General features: G+C 44.5%; 1 protein-coding gene across 1 annotated transcript in view; it reads right to left on the bottom strand.

Moving 5' to 3' along the window:
- The window catches only part of EVC (EvC ciliary complex subunit 1), a 609,121-nt gene that overhangs the window by 552,638 nt on the left and 33,800 nt on the right, over window positions 1–22,683 (bottom strand). The window contains exon 4 of the mRNA XM_086964104.1: window positions 2,766–2,998. Within this exon, the coding sequence (XP_086820230.1) occupies window positions 2,766–2,998 (233 nt within the window). The remainder of the gene's footprint in view (window positions 1–2,765; window positions 2,999–22,683) is intronic.

The raw sequence follows: 22,683 nt of genomic DNA, 5'->3' as shown, positions 1-22,683 counted from the left end.
CGAGCTCCTAAAGTTAGTTTAGATGAAATGGGAACAACCACATGTTTTAAAATATGTAGAAACCATTGATTGGCCACCCCCTCCCTCGAAACGAAAGTCTGAGATCACGATCGCTTGAAAAGCGAAAGTGATTGCGATGACGCGCTAAAACACGCAAAGGTACGCGCGCAAGCGTGCATCCTTGTGCACGTACTAGTAAGCTGGTCGCTGCTTTGGGAGCACTTCCAAAAGCAGCTTTTAAATGGCTCTCCGAGCAGCGCATGCACACTGACTCAGCGAGACCTAAAAAAGACGGACTAATGGCATAGTCATCCTCACTCACCTACCCATAAGGATTAACCTAGCCTAAACATAAGCATTAGCGAATATGGCTGGTGATTGATCAGCAATGGAGGCATAGCTCAAGTAACAAACCACTGTTGCTAAAACTAGATACTCAGTAACAAAAGAATGACCTGGTATTAATAGTATTTCACCATTAGTAACTTGCAGGCCTATTTCCGAATGCAATTGACTGTTGCCAGGATCATCACCTCAGTATTGATATATGACTAAAAAACAAACTAATTTTAATTATCTTCTAATATAAATTGAAGCAAAGCAGCTAAGCCATCTCTGCCATGTGTCTTTATCTTATCTGTTTTTACAGATTTTTCGAAACACCGCTCATGGGAGGGGGAGGGGGTCTGAAGGCCCCATCCATAAAGTTTACTGGGGAGCCCCCTCAACTTTCTGAGTTTGAATAGGTTCCCATCAGGGTAGCTCCGATAGTAATTACCTGCAGCGCCTGTGCGTAGACACAAGCCCCTACTATCACTATGGATGGATTGGCTGGCACTCTCAAATTGTAAGAATGCATTTATTGAGACTGGTCATACGGCTTCAAATAATGACAATGCTCACCAATGTGAATGTAATCTGGATCTGCCCACCAGCCCATGGAACTGCGCTAGGCCTGTACTTGAGATTGTCCCATTGTTGATGAGCTGTACCTACAGTGCAGAGCCAGCATGCTGTCATCTTCGTTCTGGTAGGCTTCCCCGCTGCTTTGATTACTTTTATCAATTTTTGTTTGCTCTATAGACCTTGCCAAATACAGCAGTCTAGCAGCCGGTTAGCTAACTAGATTAAGAAATATTAGTGGCCCACTCTCAGCCTTGTACACTCTTGCTTTGTTCCCTCGAGTGCTATTGGAAACAATGGAAGTCACCATGCCTCCACCACAATTTGACCCTCATTTTCTCCAAAAACAGTTGTGTTTATCCTCAGCAGTTAAACTGGTGATCATGAGGGTGCAGGTAGATCTTTGCAATGGGTGAAGTTGTCCAGTGAGCTGCATAGGTCATATCATTTATAAAGTCACGGCATTTATGATGATAGATTTTGCCAATCATATACAGACCAACTCGTATAACTAACAAGGCTCTTGAGTGTCATTAAATGAAAGGAGTGGGTGAACACTTCACAATGACAAGAGCACAGAGCCAATAACTTTATAAAGAAATGAAAAACACACATCTTCAAACCCCTTTGAAGACATTTGCTTAGCCAAGCATCACCTATATGAGATTCACTCCATTATGCCATGCTACGTTAGTGTAATCACTGAAACCTTGCCAACTCTCCACTTACTTGAGTACACCAAACCCTACAGGTCTTGGGTCAACATGCACAATCCTCACCGGTGGCACCTCTGCTGTTACAAAGAGCAACTCACTCACTGCAAAGGGATGAGGGGCACATAGAGTGACTTGTGGGAGTACTGGGGGGTTACAGAGGGTCTGCAGAATAGAAGGTAGAAACCAGAAAATGGATGTAGAGGGACAGAGAAGCATGCATGGGGCCATTAAAGCCACTCCCTGCTGCATATGGCTCACTAGAATCTGGGATGTGGTGTAACAGCATCCTCCCAGCTGTGAATCTCCTTCTGTCCCTGGTAACAGGTTGTTGATCACAGTAGATGCACTCAGGGGGCTTCTTCCTCTATACCTATTGGCCTGGAGTAGCTACTGTGACCTCTACATTTATGAGCTGAGTTGATGCGGAAAGATGCTCCACGCCCTATGGCAATGGCACAAGGGTAGGTGAGCACCATGGATGCTCTGTTCTATGGTAGTATTTCAGTATCTCTAGAGAGGGAACGTCTGGCAGCCATGTCACATTAGCTCTTAGCATATCCATGGAGGATGGTAACCAAGTTGGAATGTTCTCAGGTGGAAGGAAGGCTATTGACCATGTAGGGCAAGCTCTTCGGTGCCTTGTGTAAGGGGGCATGTGCCATGTCAAAGAAGCTCTGCTCATAGGCTGTCGCCAAACAGATTCTCTTTACTTCTTTTTTCACCAACCTGTACATGACAGATGAGGGACTCTCTTTCTCCCCGATTGAATACAAGTGGAAGGTGTTTTTAATCTTTCCCTGCACTGCAATAGTTTTCCACAGCAACATGTAACTATAGTCATTCCTAGAAACATCCTATTTTGTCCACGGAACTGCTGTGTGCTGCCACTGAGACCAAACAAAAAATGTGCCACTGGGCAATATGCATGTGTAAGCAGGAAATGGACACCTTGATTCACTTCATTAGCTTTTCTGAATCAGTATTGAGTAAATGCAGTCCTTCAAGCACAGTACGTGGACAATAGTAAAAAAGCAGACTTAAACAGGGAGAGGAGATTCCAACAGGCAATTACACATTTCAATCACAAGAGAAATTATGTAATTAATTGACATTAATAGTGACTTAAATGTTCTTTAAGCTCTTTACCTATCACATGTCAGCAAGTCAGGGAAAGAGGACACCTTGACAAATGTTCTCTCATAGAAGCGGTCATCGCTGGTTGCTGAATGGACTGTTGTAGAAGAACTGCAATCATCTTTGTCTCCCTGACTGAGAGATCCATCACTGCTGACGCTTGAGCTGTCCGTCACTTGGTTGGGCAGTGGAGTTCGCTTCGAATTCTCATGCAAGGAGGGATTGGAAGCGCCATCTGCCAGTGGCTACGAAACAATGTATATTAAATTAAAACAATTTCAATGATTCCATCTTAATTATTGCAGTTAATGACAAGAAATAATTGGTGCATGCAATGTTTTAAGTTACAGGTTTGTATATGGTGCCAAAGGACCCAACCATAGCTAAAAAGACCATTTTGGAATTCTAAAATATCCTGCTGAAAACAAGCTGGGTCATGGGGCTGTTTTTATAGCTGAATGTGCTTCTTTGAAAATACTTGGCTCCCGACCCACCTCCCGACCCACCTCCGCCTGACCCAGGACCACCTCGCCTTCAGGAAGCAACTCAAGACCTGGTTGTTCGAGCAGTAGCGGATCCCCCCTCCCCCAGCGCCTTGAGACCCTGTGGGTGAGTAGTGCGCTATATAAATGCTTTGATTGATTTATTGATGTGGTCAGAAATTGTGTGGTAATTAGCACACTTTGGACCCACTGATTTTACCTTTTCTTTAGGTTGTGCCCTGTCTGCAAACAGGATTACTCATTACGCTCACTCACCAGGTAACATGGAGTTAATTATAACATTTTGTCAGGTATAGAGTTTGTTCTCAATCTAGCTAACTAGTCTTATAATGCTACCCCAAAGAAGGCCGGCTAGGTACAAATAGCAGTATTTTGATAGTTGAGTGTAGAGGAATAGGATCTGCTTACTTTGGGTACCCCAACTTTTTGCTGATGTTTCACTGTTTTTTACTTTAACCTGGCTGGGGCCCTCATATTCAGGACACCACCCTAGCTGCTTCCTCTCTAAATTGATTGCAAGTACTTAGGTACACTCCAGTTTGGTTACTGGGGTACCCTTGTGAGTCCCTAGTATATGGTACACCAGGTACTAAGGGCAAAGGTACTCCAGAGGCCTATCAGGGACTGCAGCATGTATTATGCCACCCCTGGGAAGCCTTCCAAAATAACACCACAGGACTGCTACGGCAGCCTGGGCAAGGTGGTGCATGCACCCCTTACCAAGATATAGGTTACCTATATCTACCTTAAAACACTGCACCTAGAAACCTATCAGTCACCCCTATGGCAGGCCTTATCAGTCCTGAAGGAAGGGTGCTTGGTTTTGTGTGAGAGGGTGCCCATGCATGAGCAGGGCCCCTCTGCAGCCTTTGGAACCAATTCTCTGGGGCTGTTCTGTGATGCAGCCAGACCATATACTCTTAAGTGCATTATAACTTTTAGGTAAATGCTAACTTTGTAATGGCTGCACGGGAACATGTCCACACCAGTATACCCTGTACCAAGTTTAAAGAGCTCTGGCATCACAAAATGGATGCTGCAGCCACAGACACGAGCCTGGCCTCCTGCTGCTGGATGAAACTGCAGGGGAGGCCTGGACAATAGGTTTCCAATCACAGGGGGGTGTAACCACCTCCCAGACAGGCTTTAGTGTATTGGGGCCAGGTCGGTGCACTCAGAGTGCTTTGAAGTCTGCACTGGGGGCACATTTGGTGTCCCTGTGAATAGCCCAGTTCAAACCGGTAGTAGGGGCTACCAGCCCCTCTCTGGTGCGAAACTGGACAAAGGAAATGGGTGTAGCCACCCCTCTTTCCAAACCCTCCCACAGGTGGGTCCCCAGAGTAAGTCCAATCCCTTCCTTGGGTATTAGAAAGGAACCCCTGACTACAAAACTTTAGACTACACCTGGATGAAACTGAAACTGAATCCTGGAACTTCAATGCTCTACTCAAGACTAGAGGACAGAATAATCTCCCTTGTGGTCAAGGAGTGACATTCCTGTTTGGAAGACACCAATGAAGCATTTGCCGATCTGCATCTCTGAAGCTCCCACCGGACTCCGAAGTATTTGCAGCCCAGGAAGAGGATTTCCAGACATCTCAGAGGACGACTCGAGTCCCCAGCAAAGCTGAGACCCGCAGCCCTCGTGAGTGATGTGGAACCGGAACTCCTGGACACCGCACACATTTGCAAGTGCATCCGCTTCTCAATGCTCTTTGAGGCTGTGCGTTGGTTTACTTGTAGCCCAAGGCACCTTTTGCACTGAAGATTGTGGGCCTACACTCCACAAGTGTTCCATGAGCTTGCTTCTGGCATTTCCACTCGAGGCTCCTTTGTGAACCCTAGTCAGTCGACTGGTGGGTCCCTGTTAAGGCAACTCTAATTTTCCTTGGGCTTCCCTGGTTGCTCCAGATAGGCCCTGACTTCCCACCAAGTGGTGAGTCCCTCAGAACTTGCTGGTCCACACCAAAGCATTTCTTTACTTTCTGCGTGGGTTGCTGGTGCCAAGGATTGTTGGGCCCAATCTGGTAATCAACAGCACAGCACTCGACATCCTTCGTGGACCAGCTCGAATCCAGCTCCTGATCTTCGTCAACACCTCCTGATCCACGTGGCTGAAGAGTCAAGCTTCACCTCTTTCACCTGAAATCACCCGACATCGGTGGGCATTCGACTATTGTGCCCCTGGTCACTGGCAAGTGACCCAGACTTTGTCCCCCCTGCTTTCTGGTTCTTCTCATCTTCAATCCAGGCTTGGATCACACCGGACACTTTCCACTTCAGCGGCAGCAGCACTTTGCAGCAGATCACCATAGAAAACAACAATGATTCCTGACACCAAAAGACACCTATGCACCCGGCTTCCCTGGGTGAGGTAACTCAAGTACTCCAGTGCTCCTGTGGGTGCTGGCCCTAGAACCCCTTAAGAATAAAGGGGTTTGCTCAAAGTCCTCTCCTAAGTGTCCGTAATCTTTAAATTTCGAACCGAGACTTTCCCCATAGAGGCTAACAGTGATTCGCGGCATTGTTCGTTTTGTTACTACCTTGGGTGGGTCCTTGTGGGCTCAGCGATTCTCCAGGCTCTAGGCCTCGTGTCTAGTCAAGTCGTGGTTCTTATACCACTTTCTTAATATATGGTTTGGTACGCCCCTAGGGCTCAAAGTATATTGTGCTAATTTACTGGGTGATATTAAGTGTAACGTATGTGCTTTTACCTCTAGGCTCATAAAGAGACTAGTAGCGTGTGTTTATAATAAATACATATAATATATATATATATATATATATATATATATATATATATATATATATATATATATATATATATATATATATATATATATATATGTACCTGGTGTGGTTCTCCTTTCATTTGGTCAGTCATGAGATTATAGACACCTCTAAGGGGCTGTTTGGACTGGCATAAGGTGCCCACTATAACTGGTGGACTGCATATGCCAGGCCAACTTCTCACATTCAGTCACATATGCCTATTTATACTAATTCCGCTTTAGTACCGATACTGGTGAGGCACCAGACCCCATTATGAAACCAGGATATTTCTATTTTTTTCCTACTGATAGACATCAATGGCATTTGTAAGTGCCACAGTAGATGGCACATAACACTGCCTAAGGAGCTTCTTGGGTAATTCCAGTGTAAATGCTAACAATGTGGCCTCATTGTGGTTTGGCTGTCAATTCGACTGTCTTATACCACAAAACAACAAAGTGTTAAAAATAAAGGAATAGTATATTACCATCGAATGCAAAGTCATGGAACTTGTCTCATACTACATGATTCAGCAGAGAGGAAGACAAACTATATGAATTTGTGCTGCTGTGAAATGACAAGTCCTCTATAACAATCTTAGATAAAGTAAATATAAATAAAATGCCTGGCATCTAACAGAGATGCCTCTAGCCACCCCTTTGGCACAAATGGCAGCACATCTGCATTTTCTACTGAACATCAAACATCCCCTTGTTTGCCTTTGACAGACCAAACCTAAATCCAAAGTTACAATGTATTTGGAATGCATCAGCTCATACCCAGTTTACTGAATCTTGCGGGTCTCTTTGAAACATTTGTTTGCCTGAAGAAAAGACCAGCATTTTGGCAAATTGTAATTTTAAGCACACCTCAGTGGGGAGCTATGTCCCTCAGGACAGCAAAAAGGAGACATGTGGACTATTCATACTCTCACCACAGCCTAATTCACACTGCACCATGCTGAGACTAAGTAAAAAAAAGATCAGCTTATCCAGTAGAGTCCAGAATGAGAGGTAAATATATTTATTCACATGTGGAGATTAACTTATTTTTTTCTCAGATGGGTGTATGCGATTTAATAGAAAATGATTTACTGGACTCCCATTACTGAGAAACCATTTCATCCAAACGTTTTTATGGAAATGTTTAGGATGAATGACATTTACCATTTGATTGTAATCAATTCATGAAAAATCATTTTGGGGAAGCTTCTGCATACTTATTTTTAAGGTGTAAATGAAATGGTTGCAGGACTTACTTTCAAAAAATTATTTTCAACGGTATGTATTTCAATCCTTCATGGCAGGGCACATTATTTCAAGTTTATATCTTTTACATTGTCATGCAAGTACTTTGGATGCTTTAAATTAACTGATTTTCTACCACCCCTAAACACCATCTATCTCTGCCTCCTAAGAATGCCTCCCAACACATAAATGACACCTATCTCTGACCCCTAAGCTCCACCTATCCCTGAACCCTTAAAGCCCTTTCTACTCCTAAACTCTAAACCTAAAACCCTCTCACTACTGCCAATCTCCACTCTTTTCTGAACCCTAAAAACCCTTTTCTATGCCTACATCCCACCCATCCCTGATCCCTTACATTTTTGCCCCACCTCTAAATTCCACTCATCCCTGAACCCTAAAAAAACTCACTACCTGTGAAAAACACCCATTCAAGACCCTAAAATCACTCGCCACCCCTAAACACCTGCACCACTCAACCCTAAAACCGCTTTCTACAAATAAACTCCAACTACCCTGAACACTTTAAACACCACACTACCCTAAACTCCACACAATTCTGAACACTAAAAACCCTACCCCACTCCTAAACTATATCCTTCACTGAACCTTAAAAACACTCACCAGCCATAAACTCCACCCATTTGTAAAACCTAAAAAAACAATACCTCTACATGCCATCCATCCCTGAATCCTAAAAACCTCTCAAAACTCTAATCATCCTCACCACCCTAAACTCCACCTAAGCATGATCCCTAAAAAATAAATCCCTCCCACTTCTAAACTCTACCCATCCTTGAATTCTAAAACCTCTAAAAAAACATAAATTGCGCTAAACATCACTCATCTTTGAACCCAAAAAACCCTCTCTACCCCTAATCTCCACCCATGGGTGTGATTTCAGATGTTTCATTAACATTATCTCTCTTAAAATGTTTCCTTTAATATTCGATTCATTTGTATTTCCTTAAATTTGTCTTTCCTTAAAATTGGTATTCCATGATTTGGTTTCCTCAAATGTGGTTTCTCATTTTCCGTGATTCCATGAATTCACATACATCATTCTCTGTTGTATGTGATTTCATAGAAAAAAATATTTACTGGAATACCATTACTGAGAAACCATTTCATCTAAACGCTTTAATGGAAATTTTCAGGATAAATGACATTTACCATTTGATGGAAACAAATTCATGGGACAGTTTTGAATAGGACTATGTAGATGACTATGAATATGCCATAATGTCTAGTTGTGAAGAGTCTCAAGAATATTCCATTGTTTGCGTTGATTACAGCCAGGCAAAAAACACAAGAACCTGCCTAATCAATGAAGTTAGTATCAATAGGGTTTAAGACTTTTTGTAATTTAAGTCTCCATTTGGACTGGGCATGTACTTAGAATCACTTGTTTAACATAAGGAAAAGGTAATTTTGAAGATTGATTGAAATTATATATGAATTTGCCTCCAGGTTAGGTACACAACCGATGAAGGAGTTAGTGGAAATGTAAAGAAGCACGTGTGTATTAATGGCCACATATGGTGCAGGCATTTGAAGACTTGGATGTACATCAGATCTACAATAGGCTGATACCTGTGCTTGTTTCTTGCTCCACTTATGTATTTCACATGGAGATTGGGCTTTGTTATCTGGAGGATTATATAAAACTTCGGCATAGATGGATTAGGTTATTTTAGTATGCTTATTTTAATATGGATTTTATCATCATGTTCTGCAGCATCAAAAGATATTGTCAGTTTTTGGAGATATCTTATTCAATAGATTGAATATAGAATGATTTGTTTTAATTGGAAATACAACTTTGTAAACTAATAAAAAAGATAAAGTCTGTTTTAAACTTGGTTATGAATTTGCAGTGTTAATGTAAAATGTTTTATTGATGTTTTGGTTTATGCTGTATGTTTTATGGTTGTGTTTTTTCTGCTGAATAAATATTAATGGATTGATACCACACTCGGTTCTGTACAACATATTTGTTTAATTAAGATGATTACTTCAGCCCATTCAAAATGAGTTTGAGCATTGCCCCATAAAAAAGCTGGTTCATTCCAGCAGCATTGATTTCAATTTTCATATCACCTTTGATGGTCATGCACATTGCAAGATACAGGTTAGAAAGGTATGTTTTTTCTCAGGCTTTCATTATTGAAATATTGCTGAAAAGGGTTTGCTTGGGTAGAAATAAATGATTGTTATTAAAGCCAACCCTAACCTCTGTTTAACGTTTTGAGTCCTGAGTTTCTGCTTCTAGTTCAAGTTCAGTAATTTGTATAGCGCACTACTCACCCAGAGGGTTTCAAGGCGCTTGGGGGAAGGTGGGTGCATTATTTGTCGAATAGCCAGGTTTTTAGCTGCTTTCTAAAGGAGAGGTGGTTCTGTGTAAGGCGGAGGGGAGTGGGGAGAGAATTCCAGGTTTTGGCCGCTAAGTAGGAGAAAGATCTTCCTCCCATGGTGGTTCTATTGATGCGCGGAATTGCGGCAAGGGCTTGATTGGATGAACTTCTCAAGATCTTCTCAAGATCAAGCACTCTTACAAATGCCTATGAGCATGGATGACATTTGAATCCTACACTTTGTAGCCACCTTTGCCTTATGTAGCATTTTCTATACACTGATTTGCACATGTATGATTCATTATCTCTGTATGAGTGTGTGATGTAAAGTGCTACGACACCTTACAATGATATGAGAGATGCCATAAAACAAATGAAATACATGTGAGGGGCTATGGAGAGATGAGAGACGCTGTTGAAGAGTGATGATAAGGGAATCTATGGAAGAAAAGATGATTGGTGGATGCCCAAAAATACTGTGGAACTGGGTGCCACCAACAATAGAGTCGTCCTGCCCTGGCGCTTATTGAGCTGGAGGATGCTAACATCCCTCAAAATGGTCTTTCATTGTGTTCTCAACTTTTTGGCTATGCTTAACAGTGAATATGTGCACTTATATTATATTTAAATTCATGTTTCATGCTTGAGATCTTATTATATTTGCTTTCCATAAGAATGTCTGTTGGTATGACTGGGCACTGTAAGGTCATCATTTACTATGCTTTGAAAGCTAATACAATGGTTATATATTAAAAAATGTGTTTTAGAATGCACCATTTTTGACATTTTCCTCAAATGTTCTTGGGGGGAGTAGAGCCCTTCTCCCCCTTGTGGTGGTCAGTCTTGCTCACTCACTACACACCATACGGGGGATGGACTGACATAATTAGCCGAGCAGCTTTGGGTTCTCAGTTCAGCCCTGCCAATCAGTTCTATACTTTAAATAATGATTTCCTAATTGTTATTTTATAAACAATATCTGGGACACAGAATTTTTGTCAGACAAAATGTACCAATATTTTATCCCCAATATTCTTCTTTAGCCCCTTGCATGCGCCCCCCGCTGTGCTGGGGGGCGGGGGGTGCGCACAGCGACCCCATGCTCATGACGAGCTCAGCTCGTCAGGAGGCACAGTGCTCAGGTGCTCATGACGAGCTGAGCTCGTTACGGTCGCACCCGTTTTCATGGAACGTTCAGCACAGCAGGGGAATTATCCCCGCGTTTGAGCGTTCCACGGGCCATGACGAGCTCAGCTTGTCATGAGCACCTGAGCATTGTGCCTCATGACGAGCTGAGCTCATCATGAGCACAGAACGGGTTAAAGAAGAGAAACCAAACCAAGGATTGATCGCTGTGCATAATGGAATGATATGGGAATGCAACAGGAAAATAGTATTTCTTAGGGTCAGGGGAGGGCTGCTCTCTTTAATAAGATTCAAGGGACCAGAATTAGAACTTAATGGGGGAACTGAGGAACTATGTGGAAAAAGTATATATAGAGATGACATTTGGATCAGCACTGCACCCCTTTGTGTTTACCATAGAATTCTGCATTCGGTCCTCGGATGCTTGATTCCGGTCTGGGAAAGATATGGCTGTTGTAGTTCGGACTGGACTGTTCCCATGGGGCACAGGGTCAGAGCTGATTTGCATAAAGCCATTATCTGTCCCAGGGTGGTGTGGAGTGCAAAAAACGATGGATTTAGGCCCAGATCCTTGTACTGGGGTGAATGTAAGACATTGATCTACATTCTGTCCATCAAATTGTTTTTTGTAATTTTCTCCCCGAGTGTACTGGGGTAGCTCAGACGTGGGTCCCAGAGCCTCCACACCACTGGAGTCAAGCTAGCCGGGCTGATGAGAGGTGTTACCTCGAAACCGGTCCGGTCCTCGGATGCTTGATTCCGGTCTGGGAAAGATATGGCTGTTGTAGTTCGGACTGGACTGTTCCCATGGGGCACAGGGTCAGAGCTGATTTGCATAAAGCCATTATCTGTCCCAGGGTGGTGTGGAGTGCAAAAAACGATGGATTTAGGCCCAGATCCTTGTACTGGGGTGAATGTAAGACATTGATCTACATTCTGTCCATCAAATTGTTTTTTGTAATTTTCTCCCCGAGTGTACTGGGGTAGCTCAGACGTGGGTCCCAGAGCCTCCACACCACTGGAGTCAAGCTAGCCGGGCTGATGAGAGGTGTTACCTCGAAACCGGTCCGGTCCTCGGATGCTTGATTCCGGTCTGGGAAAGATATGGCTGTTGTAGTTCGGACTGGACTGTTCCCATGGGGCACAGGGTCAGAGCTGATTTGCATAAAGCCATTATCTGTCCCAGGGTGGTGTGGAGTGCAAAGAATGATGGATTTAGGCCCAGATCCTTGTACTGGGGTGAATGTAAGACATTGATCTACATTCTGTCCATCAAATTGTTTTTTGTAATTTTCTCCCTGAGTGTACTGGGGTAGCTCAGACGTGGGTCCCAGAGCCTCCACACCACTGGAGTCAAGCTAGCCGGGCTGATGAGAGGTGTTACCTCGAAACCGGTCCGGTCCTCGGATGCTTGATTCCGGTCTGGGAAAGATATGGCTGTTGTAGTTCGGACTGGACTGTTCCCATGGGGCACAGGGTCAGAGCTGATTTGCATAAAGCCATTATCTGTCCCAGGGTGGTGTGGAGTGCAAAAAACGATGGATTTAGGCCCAGATCCTTGTACTGGGGTGAATGTAAGACATTGATCTACATTCTGTCCATCAAATTGTTTTTTGTAATTTTCTCCCTGAGTGTACTGGGGTAGCTCAGACGTGGGTCCCAGAGCCTCCACACCACTGGAGTCAAGCTAGCCGGGCTGATGAGAGGTGTTACCTCGAAACCGGTCCGGTCCTCGGATGCTTGATTCCGGTCTGGGAAAGATATGGCTGTTGTAGTTCGGACTGGACTGTTCCCATGGGGCACAGGGTCAGAGCTGATTTGCATAAAGCCATTATCTGTCCCAGGGTGGTGTGGAGTGCAAAAAACGATGGATTTAGGCCCAGATCCTTGTACTGGGGTGAATGTAAGACATTGATCTACATTCTGTCCATCAAATTGTTTTTTGTAATTTTCTCCCTGAGTGTACTGGGGTAGCTCAGACGTGGGTCCCAGAGCCTCCACACCACTGGAGTCAAGCTAGCCGGGCTGATGAGAGGTGTTACCTCGAAACCGGTCCGGTCCTCGGATGCTGGATTCCGGTCTGGGAAAGATATGGCTGTTGTAGTTCGGACTGGACTGTTCCCATGGGGCACAGGGTCAGAGCTGATTTGCATAAAGCCATTATCTGTCCCAGGGTGGTGTGGAGTGCAAAAAACGATGGATTTAGGCCCAGATCCTTGTACTGGGGTGAATGTAAGACATTGATCTACATTCTGTCCATCAAATTGTTTTTTGTAATTTTCTCCCTGAGTGTACTGGGGTAGCTCAGACGTGGGTCCCAGAGCCTCCACACCACTGGAGTCAAGCTAGCCGGGCTGATGAGAGGTGTTACCTCGAAACCGGTCCGGTCCTCGGATGCTTGATTCCGGTCTGGGAAAGATATGGCTGTTGTAGTTCGGACTGGACTGTTCCCATGGGGCACAGGGTCAGAGCTGATTTGCATAAAGCCATTATCTGTCCCAGGGTGGTGTGGAGTGCAAAAAACGATGGATTTAGGCCCAGATCCTTGTACTGGGGTAAATGTAAGACATTGATCTACATTCTGTCCATCAAATTGTTTTTTGTAATTTTCTCCCTGAGTGTACTGGGGTAGCTCAGACGTGGGTCCCAGAGCCTCCACACCACTGGAGTCAAGCTAGCCGGGCTGATGAGAGGTGTTACCTCGAAACCGGTCCGGTCCTCGGATGCTTGATTCCGGTCTGGGAAAGATATGGCTGTTGTAGTTCGGACTGGACTGTTCCCATGGGGCACAGGGTCAGAGCTGATTTGCATAAAGCCATTATCTGTCCCAGGGTGGTCTGGAGTGTAAAAAACGATGGATTTAGGCCCAGATCCTTGTACTGGGGTGAATGTAAGACATTGATCTACATTCTGTCCATCAAATTGTTTTTTGTAATAGAATTCTGCATGACACCTGGAAGCTCCGTGATGTAAAAAAAATAAATGACACTTGGGACAGAGACTGATTTAATCTTGCCACTTTAGATTGATTGAGATACAGAGTTTTCCTGTTTCGTAGCACAGATAACAATGCTGACACAGACACTGGACTGGTCTGGGATTACTCTTGCTTCTATAGATAAAGAAGATGGACTCATGGGGAATATGTTGTTTGAAGATTTCCCAGGCATTATAACTATAGTTACAGAGGAATGTGGTGTGATGTGTGAAGGCTGAAGGGTGTACAAACATGCAGAAGAAAATGCAATCTTCATGGATATAATGCAAACAACTGCAATTCTTACAGGATGTAAATATATTTAGCATTAGTCTCAGAGGTATTTACCTGTTGCATATGCATCATTGCAAAGGAAAAAGACAAAATCCCTCAATGTCTTATATTTCTAACAAACTTTGTGATACAGGCAGCTTAAAGGCAAGTCAAGATTTCTTTTTTTTTGCCGAAATGGTGTAACAGTGATTCAGGTAAGTAGGAGATGACTAAAGAATGGGTTGGGCATGTCCTTAATAAAAAAATCTGGGATTTGGTACTGGCAGCCTTCACACTAGTTGGACCTGGATCTATTTTGAGGGTTATCCCCAAACGTTTTGCCGGCTTCCTCTTATTTCTTCTGACCTGTTGCTTGCTGGTTTAGGACTCTGAGCAGTTTACAACTGCTGACAAGTGCTAAAGTGCAAGTGCTCTCGGTCTAAATTGTATTGGTAACTGGTTTATTATTGATTGGCATATATGATTCACTAATAAGTCCCTAGTAAAATGCACCAGGCATGCCTGTATATCAAATCATACTGGTGGGCCTGCAGCACTGATTGTGCCACCCACACGAGTAGCCCTGAAAACGTGTCTCAGACCTACCACTGCAGTGTCTGTGGGTGATGTTTTAAACTGCCATTCCGGCCTGGCAGTCTACCCACTTGCCAGGCCTAAACTGACCCATTTACTACATGTAAGTCACCCCTAAGGTAGGCCCAAGGCAACCCCGTAAGCAGGGTGCAATGCATTTCAATGACATATACTGGATATATACTGGTGTGTTTTACATGTCCTAACAGCGACATACTTCTAATTTCTCTTTTCACAATTGCAAGGACTATCTCTTCCATGTGTGTTGCCTTGAAATTTCTTTAAAGTGAAATTTCCCAGTAGGAGCAAATAGAGATTTGGAGTTTGGGGTCTCTGAGCTCACAATTTAAAAACATATTTTGTTAAAGTTGATTTTTAAATTGCGTTTTTGAAAATGCCACTTTTAGAAAGTGAAAGACACACAGATGATGGACGGAATGCAGAGCAAATCAAACATTAACCACCAGTCAATAGATCTGGGTTAAATCCTTCATTCTTTTGCTCACGATGCCACCCCAGTTTGGACCCAGCCTTATGCAAATCAGTCTTGACCCTGTGCCTCATGGGAACAGTCCAGACCAAACTGCCAAGCCTGGTCCTCTATGGATCGGAGACAAGCATCCTGGGACCGGTTACGGGGCATCACCCCTCATCAGCCAGGCTAGCTAGAATGCAGTAGCACAGTGAGCCAGAGACCCACGCCTGGACATACCCGGTGCACTTAGGGCGAGAATTCAAAAGACACAAAGATGATGGACGGAATGCAGAGCAAATCAAATATTCACCCCCAGAAATTAGATCTGGGTTAAATCCATCATTTTTGTGCTCACCACGCCACCCTGGCAGTTCAGGCTGGACGGTTCCCATTGAAAGCAGGAGCGATTTGCATATGGCTGGGTTGAAACTGGAATGGCATGGGGAGCAAAAATACGATGGATTAGGGCCCAGATCTCTGTACTGGGGCGAATGTATGACATTGTCTGCATTCTGTCCATCAATTGCTCTTTTTGCACCTTTAGAAAGTGGGCATTTTCTTGTTTAACAATTCAATACCTCTGTCTGCCTGTAGAATACACATCTGGTTTGGCTGTAAGTTAGGCTCTTGTGTACTCACTCTAGACAATCACATAAAGGGAGCAGAGGTGTGCCCTGCATATCCTGATGGCCCATCACCAGGCTGATGGGCCTTACTGATCTAGAGTGGTGGAAGAAGTTGTCACTGACACCTCAATAGGGCTGTGCATGTCAGTTGCGAAGCAAGGGGTGGTGGTCCGCCCCAGGTGGCACATGTTTTGGGGTTGGTGGCCTCCTCCCCCAACCCCCTGCTCTTACCTTCAGCTGTCGTAGGCGGCCACAGCAGGAGGAATCACCAGCACACCCTCTCTTTCAGATGGCCGCCGTGGGCGGCAAATGTAGGGGCCACCACGGGTAGCCGAAGGTCTAGCTACGCCATGGGTGCATGTCCTCACACAATGTTGTCTCTACCCACTGTAGTGCTTCTGGAGCCAGGTCAGGGAAAGGCAGGGTCTGGAGCACTACAATAATTTCCTTTGAGGTTTCCAAGGCAGAAAGGGGTATAATAAGTACTGGACCTCTGACACCCAAAAAATCTAAACACTTCTGGACTGAAGACATTCTGCCAGGAAGAAGAACTGGATACTGTAGGAGGGACTGCAAGTTTGCCTGTTCATTTCTTGTGCTGGCTAGCTGCTTGCTGTTTCTGTCATGGGAGTGAAAGAAATAGACTTTGCTTTCTACATCCTGCCTCCAAGGTTCTGTGTCCTGTTAAAAAGTCTCAGGGCCATCAAAGACTTCACCTGCTAGTGCCTGGGCTCTTCTGCTGAGAGTCCCGACTTTCCAGTTCCTAGGCCCTCAAAAGTATAACAGTGATCTTGAGGAGAAAATCCATGCATCGACTCCCACAGCCGGTCTTCTCAAAGCATCTCTGCAAAAGATCGACTCACTGCTGCTACATGCACCAAAGCATGGTTCCTATTTGGAACATAGACCACAGCTTTTACCGCAGACCCCAGCTTGTTGCTGCAGAGCGTTAAAAGAATCGCCCCAGCGTGAGTCCCAAACACCATGTCACCAAAGTATGTGGCAGTGCCTGCCTCGCAACTGTGACATTGATGCAGTGCTTGCATCACCATTGTCGCATTGATGTAGTATGTCTGGATTTTTGACGCATTGTCCCTTGAGGCAAACTCTTCGACTCTGTGCCGCTGTAAAGAATCGAAGCAGCATGTCTGGAAACTGATGCATGACCTCCCCTGCCAGTAAGGAATCGACTCATCACCTCTCCTGCGACTAACAAACAGACATCATCTCGACTGTGCAGTAAGGAACCGATGCATCGCTTTGCTTTTCAGGTTTCTCACCTCCCCTGTACGTTGCGCAATCTTAAAACGTACTAAAACGAATACATACGTTGATTTCTATGGACTAAACTTATATAACCTTTCAAAAGTGATATCTTGATTTTTGTATATTGATTATTTTCATTTTGATCTTGTTTGTTTTATTCAGATAAATATTGCCTATTTTAATAAACCCGTGTGGAATACTTTTGTAATGTTTTCACTGTGTTTCTCTGTTTGCAAATGCTTTGCACATTGACTTCGAGATAAGCCTGACTGCTCGTGCCAAGCTACCAAGGGAGTAAGCAGGGGTTATCTTAGCTGTGTGTGGTCCCTTACACTGACTAGAGTGAGGGTCCCTACTTGGACAGGGTGCAAACCACTGCCAACTAGAGACCCCCTATCTAACAACACCAATTAAATGTACTGAAGTCAATAGTACATCTTTTGAAAAGCCACAATACAACAGAAAATGTGAAGTTTGAAAACTTAAACATAAGGTGAAAGGAAACTACCACCTATGTTTAGAAACAATGTAGAGTAAATTAAGTTAGATCTGAGTATCTATTTCTTTGTGTTTCTTGAACACTGAGTGGGGTTCCCAGCAGAGGACCTCCTACGCTTAAAATCATGTGCCTTCATTATTAAAATGCATAATTAACACATGTTCTTATTGTATTTTATGCTTTCAGTTGCCACAATAAAAGCGTTGTGTATACTTAAAGGAATTAATTAAATCCCAAGAATAATATATTCAGAGGATGAAAGACTAATTTTTTAACAAGTGGGTAGGTTGATGAGGTAGCTCAAGGTGAGCTCACATGCTCCAGGATGAACCATTAGATTTGTTGGCTAGAAAATTATGGTTGTGCCATTTGCCATGGTTGAATGCACAGTAGATGTTAAGTTCACACAGGATAACCTAGATATAATTTACAAAGATTATCAAATGTTAATAATTTCAATAGACTGTGCTGCATTTTGATTCACATTTATGGCTCTATTTACTATTCATGCTTAAATGTGATAGAATCTGAAGTTTGTACTAATTTAATCATGAGAAATAGCTTGGGTGGCTAGGTGCCTTTAGATCAGGGGTACTCACAAATATTTTTCCAAGGGCCACAAAGTATGGTCTGTGATGTGACAGAGGGCTGCACTGATGCCAGCAGGGTAGTGGTACGGTAGAGGAGGGGGTGGGAAGGAGAGTATAGGGGAAGCAAAGCATATACATCTAGAGGCTGAATTGCATATTGTGAAACCAGAAGACCTGGAATTGAACCCAGCTTCCCCACTTTACCAAATTGTGTGATCCTAAGCAATTGATTTATTTCACTTTCCCTCCTTTTTCTTCATTATCACATATAAGAGTATCTCAAAACATGTTACTTTAGGATGTCCGCTGTACAAAACTGTCTCCTGTGTTGGATTTAATAAATTATAACTTCATGTATCGGGATGCAGACCGCCCGACATCTAGTTGGTGGCTTCACCCACCAAATTATGAAACGACCACCCTGTAGGCGATCGGAAACATGCCATTTTCAATTGCCACTTGTGCTGTGGCCCAGAAAAGGACCGCAGCACAAGCCACAATAGAAAAAGGCATGTTTTAAACATCCATGCACCCTGTGGCAGGCACCATGTGGTGCCTGCCACAGGGTGCAGCATGGATGTTTGAGGGGGCACCACATGTGTCCCCCAGGCCACATAGCAGAGGCCAACAGGTGATGGGGGCCCATGGGTGACAGGGGCCCTGCTGGGGGCCCCCAAAGTCACTTTCCGACAAGCCTTTTCATAACAGTCGGACGGCCATTAAAAGGCTATTTGAAACTGACATGCTACTTCCAACAGCAGTGCCTCCAAAGGCACCGCCTCCATTGTAGGGATTAGGCTCCGCCCACCGCCCCAATGGGCATCTTAAGCCTGCCGGAGGCAGTGGTCTTTCCCCTCACCAGAGGTGCTCTGACCACTGGAATCCTAATCCGGCGGTCAGACCTTTGCCTCAGATGTCAGACAGACCACCACCGACGGCCTGTCGATGGCAATCTGCCCGAAATCATAATTAGGTCCTAAGAGTGCAAATTACAACTGATGTGCTTCTTGGTCTACTATTGGCATTGTTGTCAGTGTGTGGGGAAGGATTGAGGTTTCTAAATTCATATTTGAAAACTATCACTTCAAAAAAATACTTTTCAATGCACTGATATTATATGATATACTAAGGTGAAATGGTTCTGCGTGTTATTGAAATACACTTTTTGAATTCTGAAGAGACCGTATCATATTACGCTGCAAGTTGGCCTTGAAAATCAAGGTGTTTTTAAAGTTACATGGTGCAGAACAACCTAGTTACTCCCTTTTTAACGTTCATGCGGAGTTGAGTAAACAGCAGCCTAATGCTGCTGTTGTAAAGGTTAAGGAAGGTTGCATGCGTGACCCGGGACTACTTTGAGTATGCGTGCTCTAGATTGTACTATTGAACTAATGACATCATAAAGGTTGCAAGTTCAAATCTATACAAAGATAGCTTTGCTTTTCTCCATCTAAGATGATAACCAAGTACCAATGGGGGGGGGGGCATATTTATGAACTATTTTGAGTTTGTAGACATACTCCCCTAGGTCATTGTTAAAAGTCTCTCACACTATTCTTTGATCAGAGTAATTTCTCAGAAATCACAACCATAATATTTCAAAGATAGGAAGCTGATCGTTATGTCTACAAATAACCTTCTCATACGGGGGTCAACGGGATATAGTTTCTCTCAACCAGTCATTTACGGTCACAGCAGTGGTCTTCCACTTAAAGTGTGTAGTTACGCTGACGCCAATTGCATTGCTCTCTCAGGCATTTTGAATAAGAAGCTATTTCACCTGATCAAGTGACTTTTGGGTGTCAAAGAGCAGCATCAGTGTGTTGTCCTCATCTTCTCTGACTTGCCACAGCAGGTAATGCATTTTCTTAGGTAATCCCTGGAGGAGCAGCATGGTGTGCAGCCCACTTGTGATGGGTAAAAAAGTGTTGGGAATACTGTACGCAATCTGTCTGTTAGGACCTTGGCCAGAATCTTGGTACCTACATTAACTAACGAGATTGATCTTGTAGCATAACAATGGATCTTCCCCTTTCATCTGTGACAGAGATATCCTACACCTTATTAAATGTAGGTAGCCAGTGATTTCATCATCCTTATTTCCACTGGTTGTGCTACATGTCTCGTACTCAATCTGTTTTCTCGCAATCTTTGAATTGGTGCTGTTTGAGACGGGATAACAAATACTCTGCTTAGAAAGGTGCATTGCATTAAGATCCAATTTCACAGTGTGACATTTTTGAGCTTCAACCATGACATGAAGGGAGATTCATAAATCATCTAGTGAGGCCTCCTATCTAGGTTTCAAGTTGTGATACAAGGTCTATTGCTTTTTTTCTGACAGTGGCTGAATCTTACATCATTTCTCCACAAAGGTAAGGGTTTCCAGCTAACCCATTGTCAAACTAAAGTATACTAAGCCTTCATTGTATTTTATGTATGGTGCACTATTGACAAGTAAAAACACATTTTTTTCTGGGAGTTTGTACCAGGCAGTATTTATGCACTATCATTTCAGTAATGGAGTGACCAGGCCTAGATTTAAGGGGACCCTCTTAGAGCGGATTTGCTGTTCTTTTGCTGGCCACCCTAAATTAATTGCTGCCATGGACTTCTAGACTTTGTGGGGGACCAACATCTCGCCGGACCCGCTTCGCGGGTCCCGCAGCGCCCCGTATTCACCCGGAGCTGTCCTGGGAGAGGAGCTGGGACTTTGAAAGACCTCGGGCGTGTGGAGCTGCCGGCAGGGCTGCGAGCTTGGAGGCAGGGACTCCAGCTACCAGGAGTCCCTACGAGCCCCATTCGACACACCTGGGCTGCTCTCCCTGCTGGCCCCGCCCCCCCGCCCACGGAGTGAAAAGCGGGTGAGGAGTTAGTGCTGGTGGGACCCTCTTAGAGCGGATTTGCTGTTCTTTTGCTGGCCACCCTAAATTAATTGCTGACACGGACTTCTAGACTTTGTGGGGGACCAACATCTCGCCGGACCCGCTTCGCGGGTCCCGCAACGCCCCGTATTCACCCGGAGCTGTCCTGGAAGAGGAGCTGGGACTTTGAAAGACCTCGGGCGTGTGGAGCTGCCGGCAGGGCTGCGAGCTTGGAGGCAGGGACTCCAGCTACCAGGAGTCCCTGCGAGCCCCATTCGACACACCTGGGCTGCTCTCCCTGCTGGCCCGCCCCCCCGCCCATAATCTTTCCTCATTTCCATTAAAAGGAGGTCAATAGGCCGCTGCGCGGGAGAAGCCCGGGACAAGGGCGGGACCGTCTGTGGCCATCCGGGGCCGAAGGAGGCCGGGCTGGGCCCCCCACTGACATTTGCCGGACTGCCACCCCGCTTTCAGTAACAGTGTGATTTGTAAGTCGTTTTTTAGTTTAAAGTGCTCCATCATTCTTGAAGGCATAGGAGGTTTTATAATATGTCTACTTTTTCAAGCACTCCCACCTTGTTGCCTTCATTGAATGAGACAGGAGCAGCCATTATGGGCCCCTTGGACACCTACTTTAAACGATTACCCCAAGACCTTGATAGAGAAATTGCCCTGGCGGAAAGACGTGCAGAACGTAGGTTATCCATTGAACTCCTGAAAACCTCTGTTGATAAACGCCCTTCTCAAAGTTTTCCGGCATTGGTTACCCCCTTATCATCTATTACACTGCCGGCTGTAACAGAAACTCCCTACCTCTTTCCTCCAATTACAGAGCCTCCGGTTGTCTTGTCTTTGGAACCTGAAACCTCTACCTTGCCTGCAATCCCTCTTAGTACCCCCGTTGATCCACCTATTGACCAGTTGTGCACGGCTCAACCTAGTGTTTTAACACATGTAGTAAAATCTAAACCCTGTCCCAAAAGGAAGAGGAGTGTAGTTCCAAAGAAAAGTTATGTCTCAAAACCCTTCCAAAGAAAAGTTATGTCTAGAAACCCCCGAAAAAATTAGGAAAGTAGGAATATGTACATGACCCCGGGATGCTACTGGGAGTAGTCCTAGTGGGCCACCAATGGGAGAGGGGGAAGTTGTCCCACAAGGTACAGATCCCATAGTGATAGCATCGTCCGAGAAACTTCCGCCCATTTCGCCATTGTTCCTGGAGCTGGAGAAACTAATACGGTCTCTTCTGACTCCCATCGAGGAACGAGTCAAAAAACTAGCAGACCAGTTAGATCATTTAGAGCAGGCGAGTCTGGATAATTTCTTCTCCACAAAATCATTAATTAAATCCCATTTTAGGACAGGAGAGAGTAGGAACCTCCAGCAACTTACTGGGCGGGATGAAAGTGTTCCCATGGTTGAATTCCATCCTCCCGTGGTTAGTACTGTAACTGGGTCACAGGGAAAGGGACAAAGCTGCAAGACTAATACCAACACGGAACTAACTGCCAGTTACCTCAGGTACTAACAATGGGGGGAAAACCAAGCTCCCTGACACTGAAGTTAAAGGTAGGAAAGAGTGTCTAAAAAATATCACCCCTCTAAGTAATGGTACCCAACACCCACCAAGCACCCTGAAACCCTGTCAAGGTCCTGTAGCTAGTGGTAACAGCAGCTCCAGAAAAAACTATGCTGTGTTGAATAAGCCTCAGGCTTCCCAGGCCCCAAAAAATGTTGGCCCTGT

The sequence above is a fragment of the Lissotriton vulgaris genome, chromosome 3_2, assembly GCF_964263255.1.
Source record: "Lissotriton vulgaris chromosome 3_2, aLisVul1.2, whole genome shotgun sequence".
Lineage (NCBI taxonomy): Eukaryota > Metazoa > Chordata > Amphibia > Caudata > Salamandridae > Lissotriton > Lissotriton vulgaris.
The sequence above is the reverse complement of the archived record's forward strand: the minus strand, read 5'-3'. Positions and strand labels throughout refer to the sequence as shown.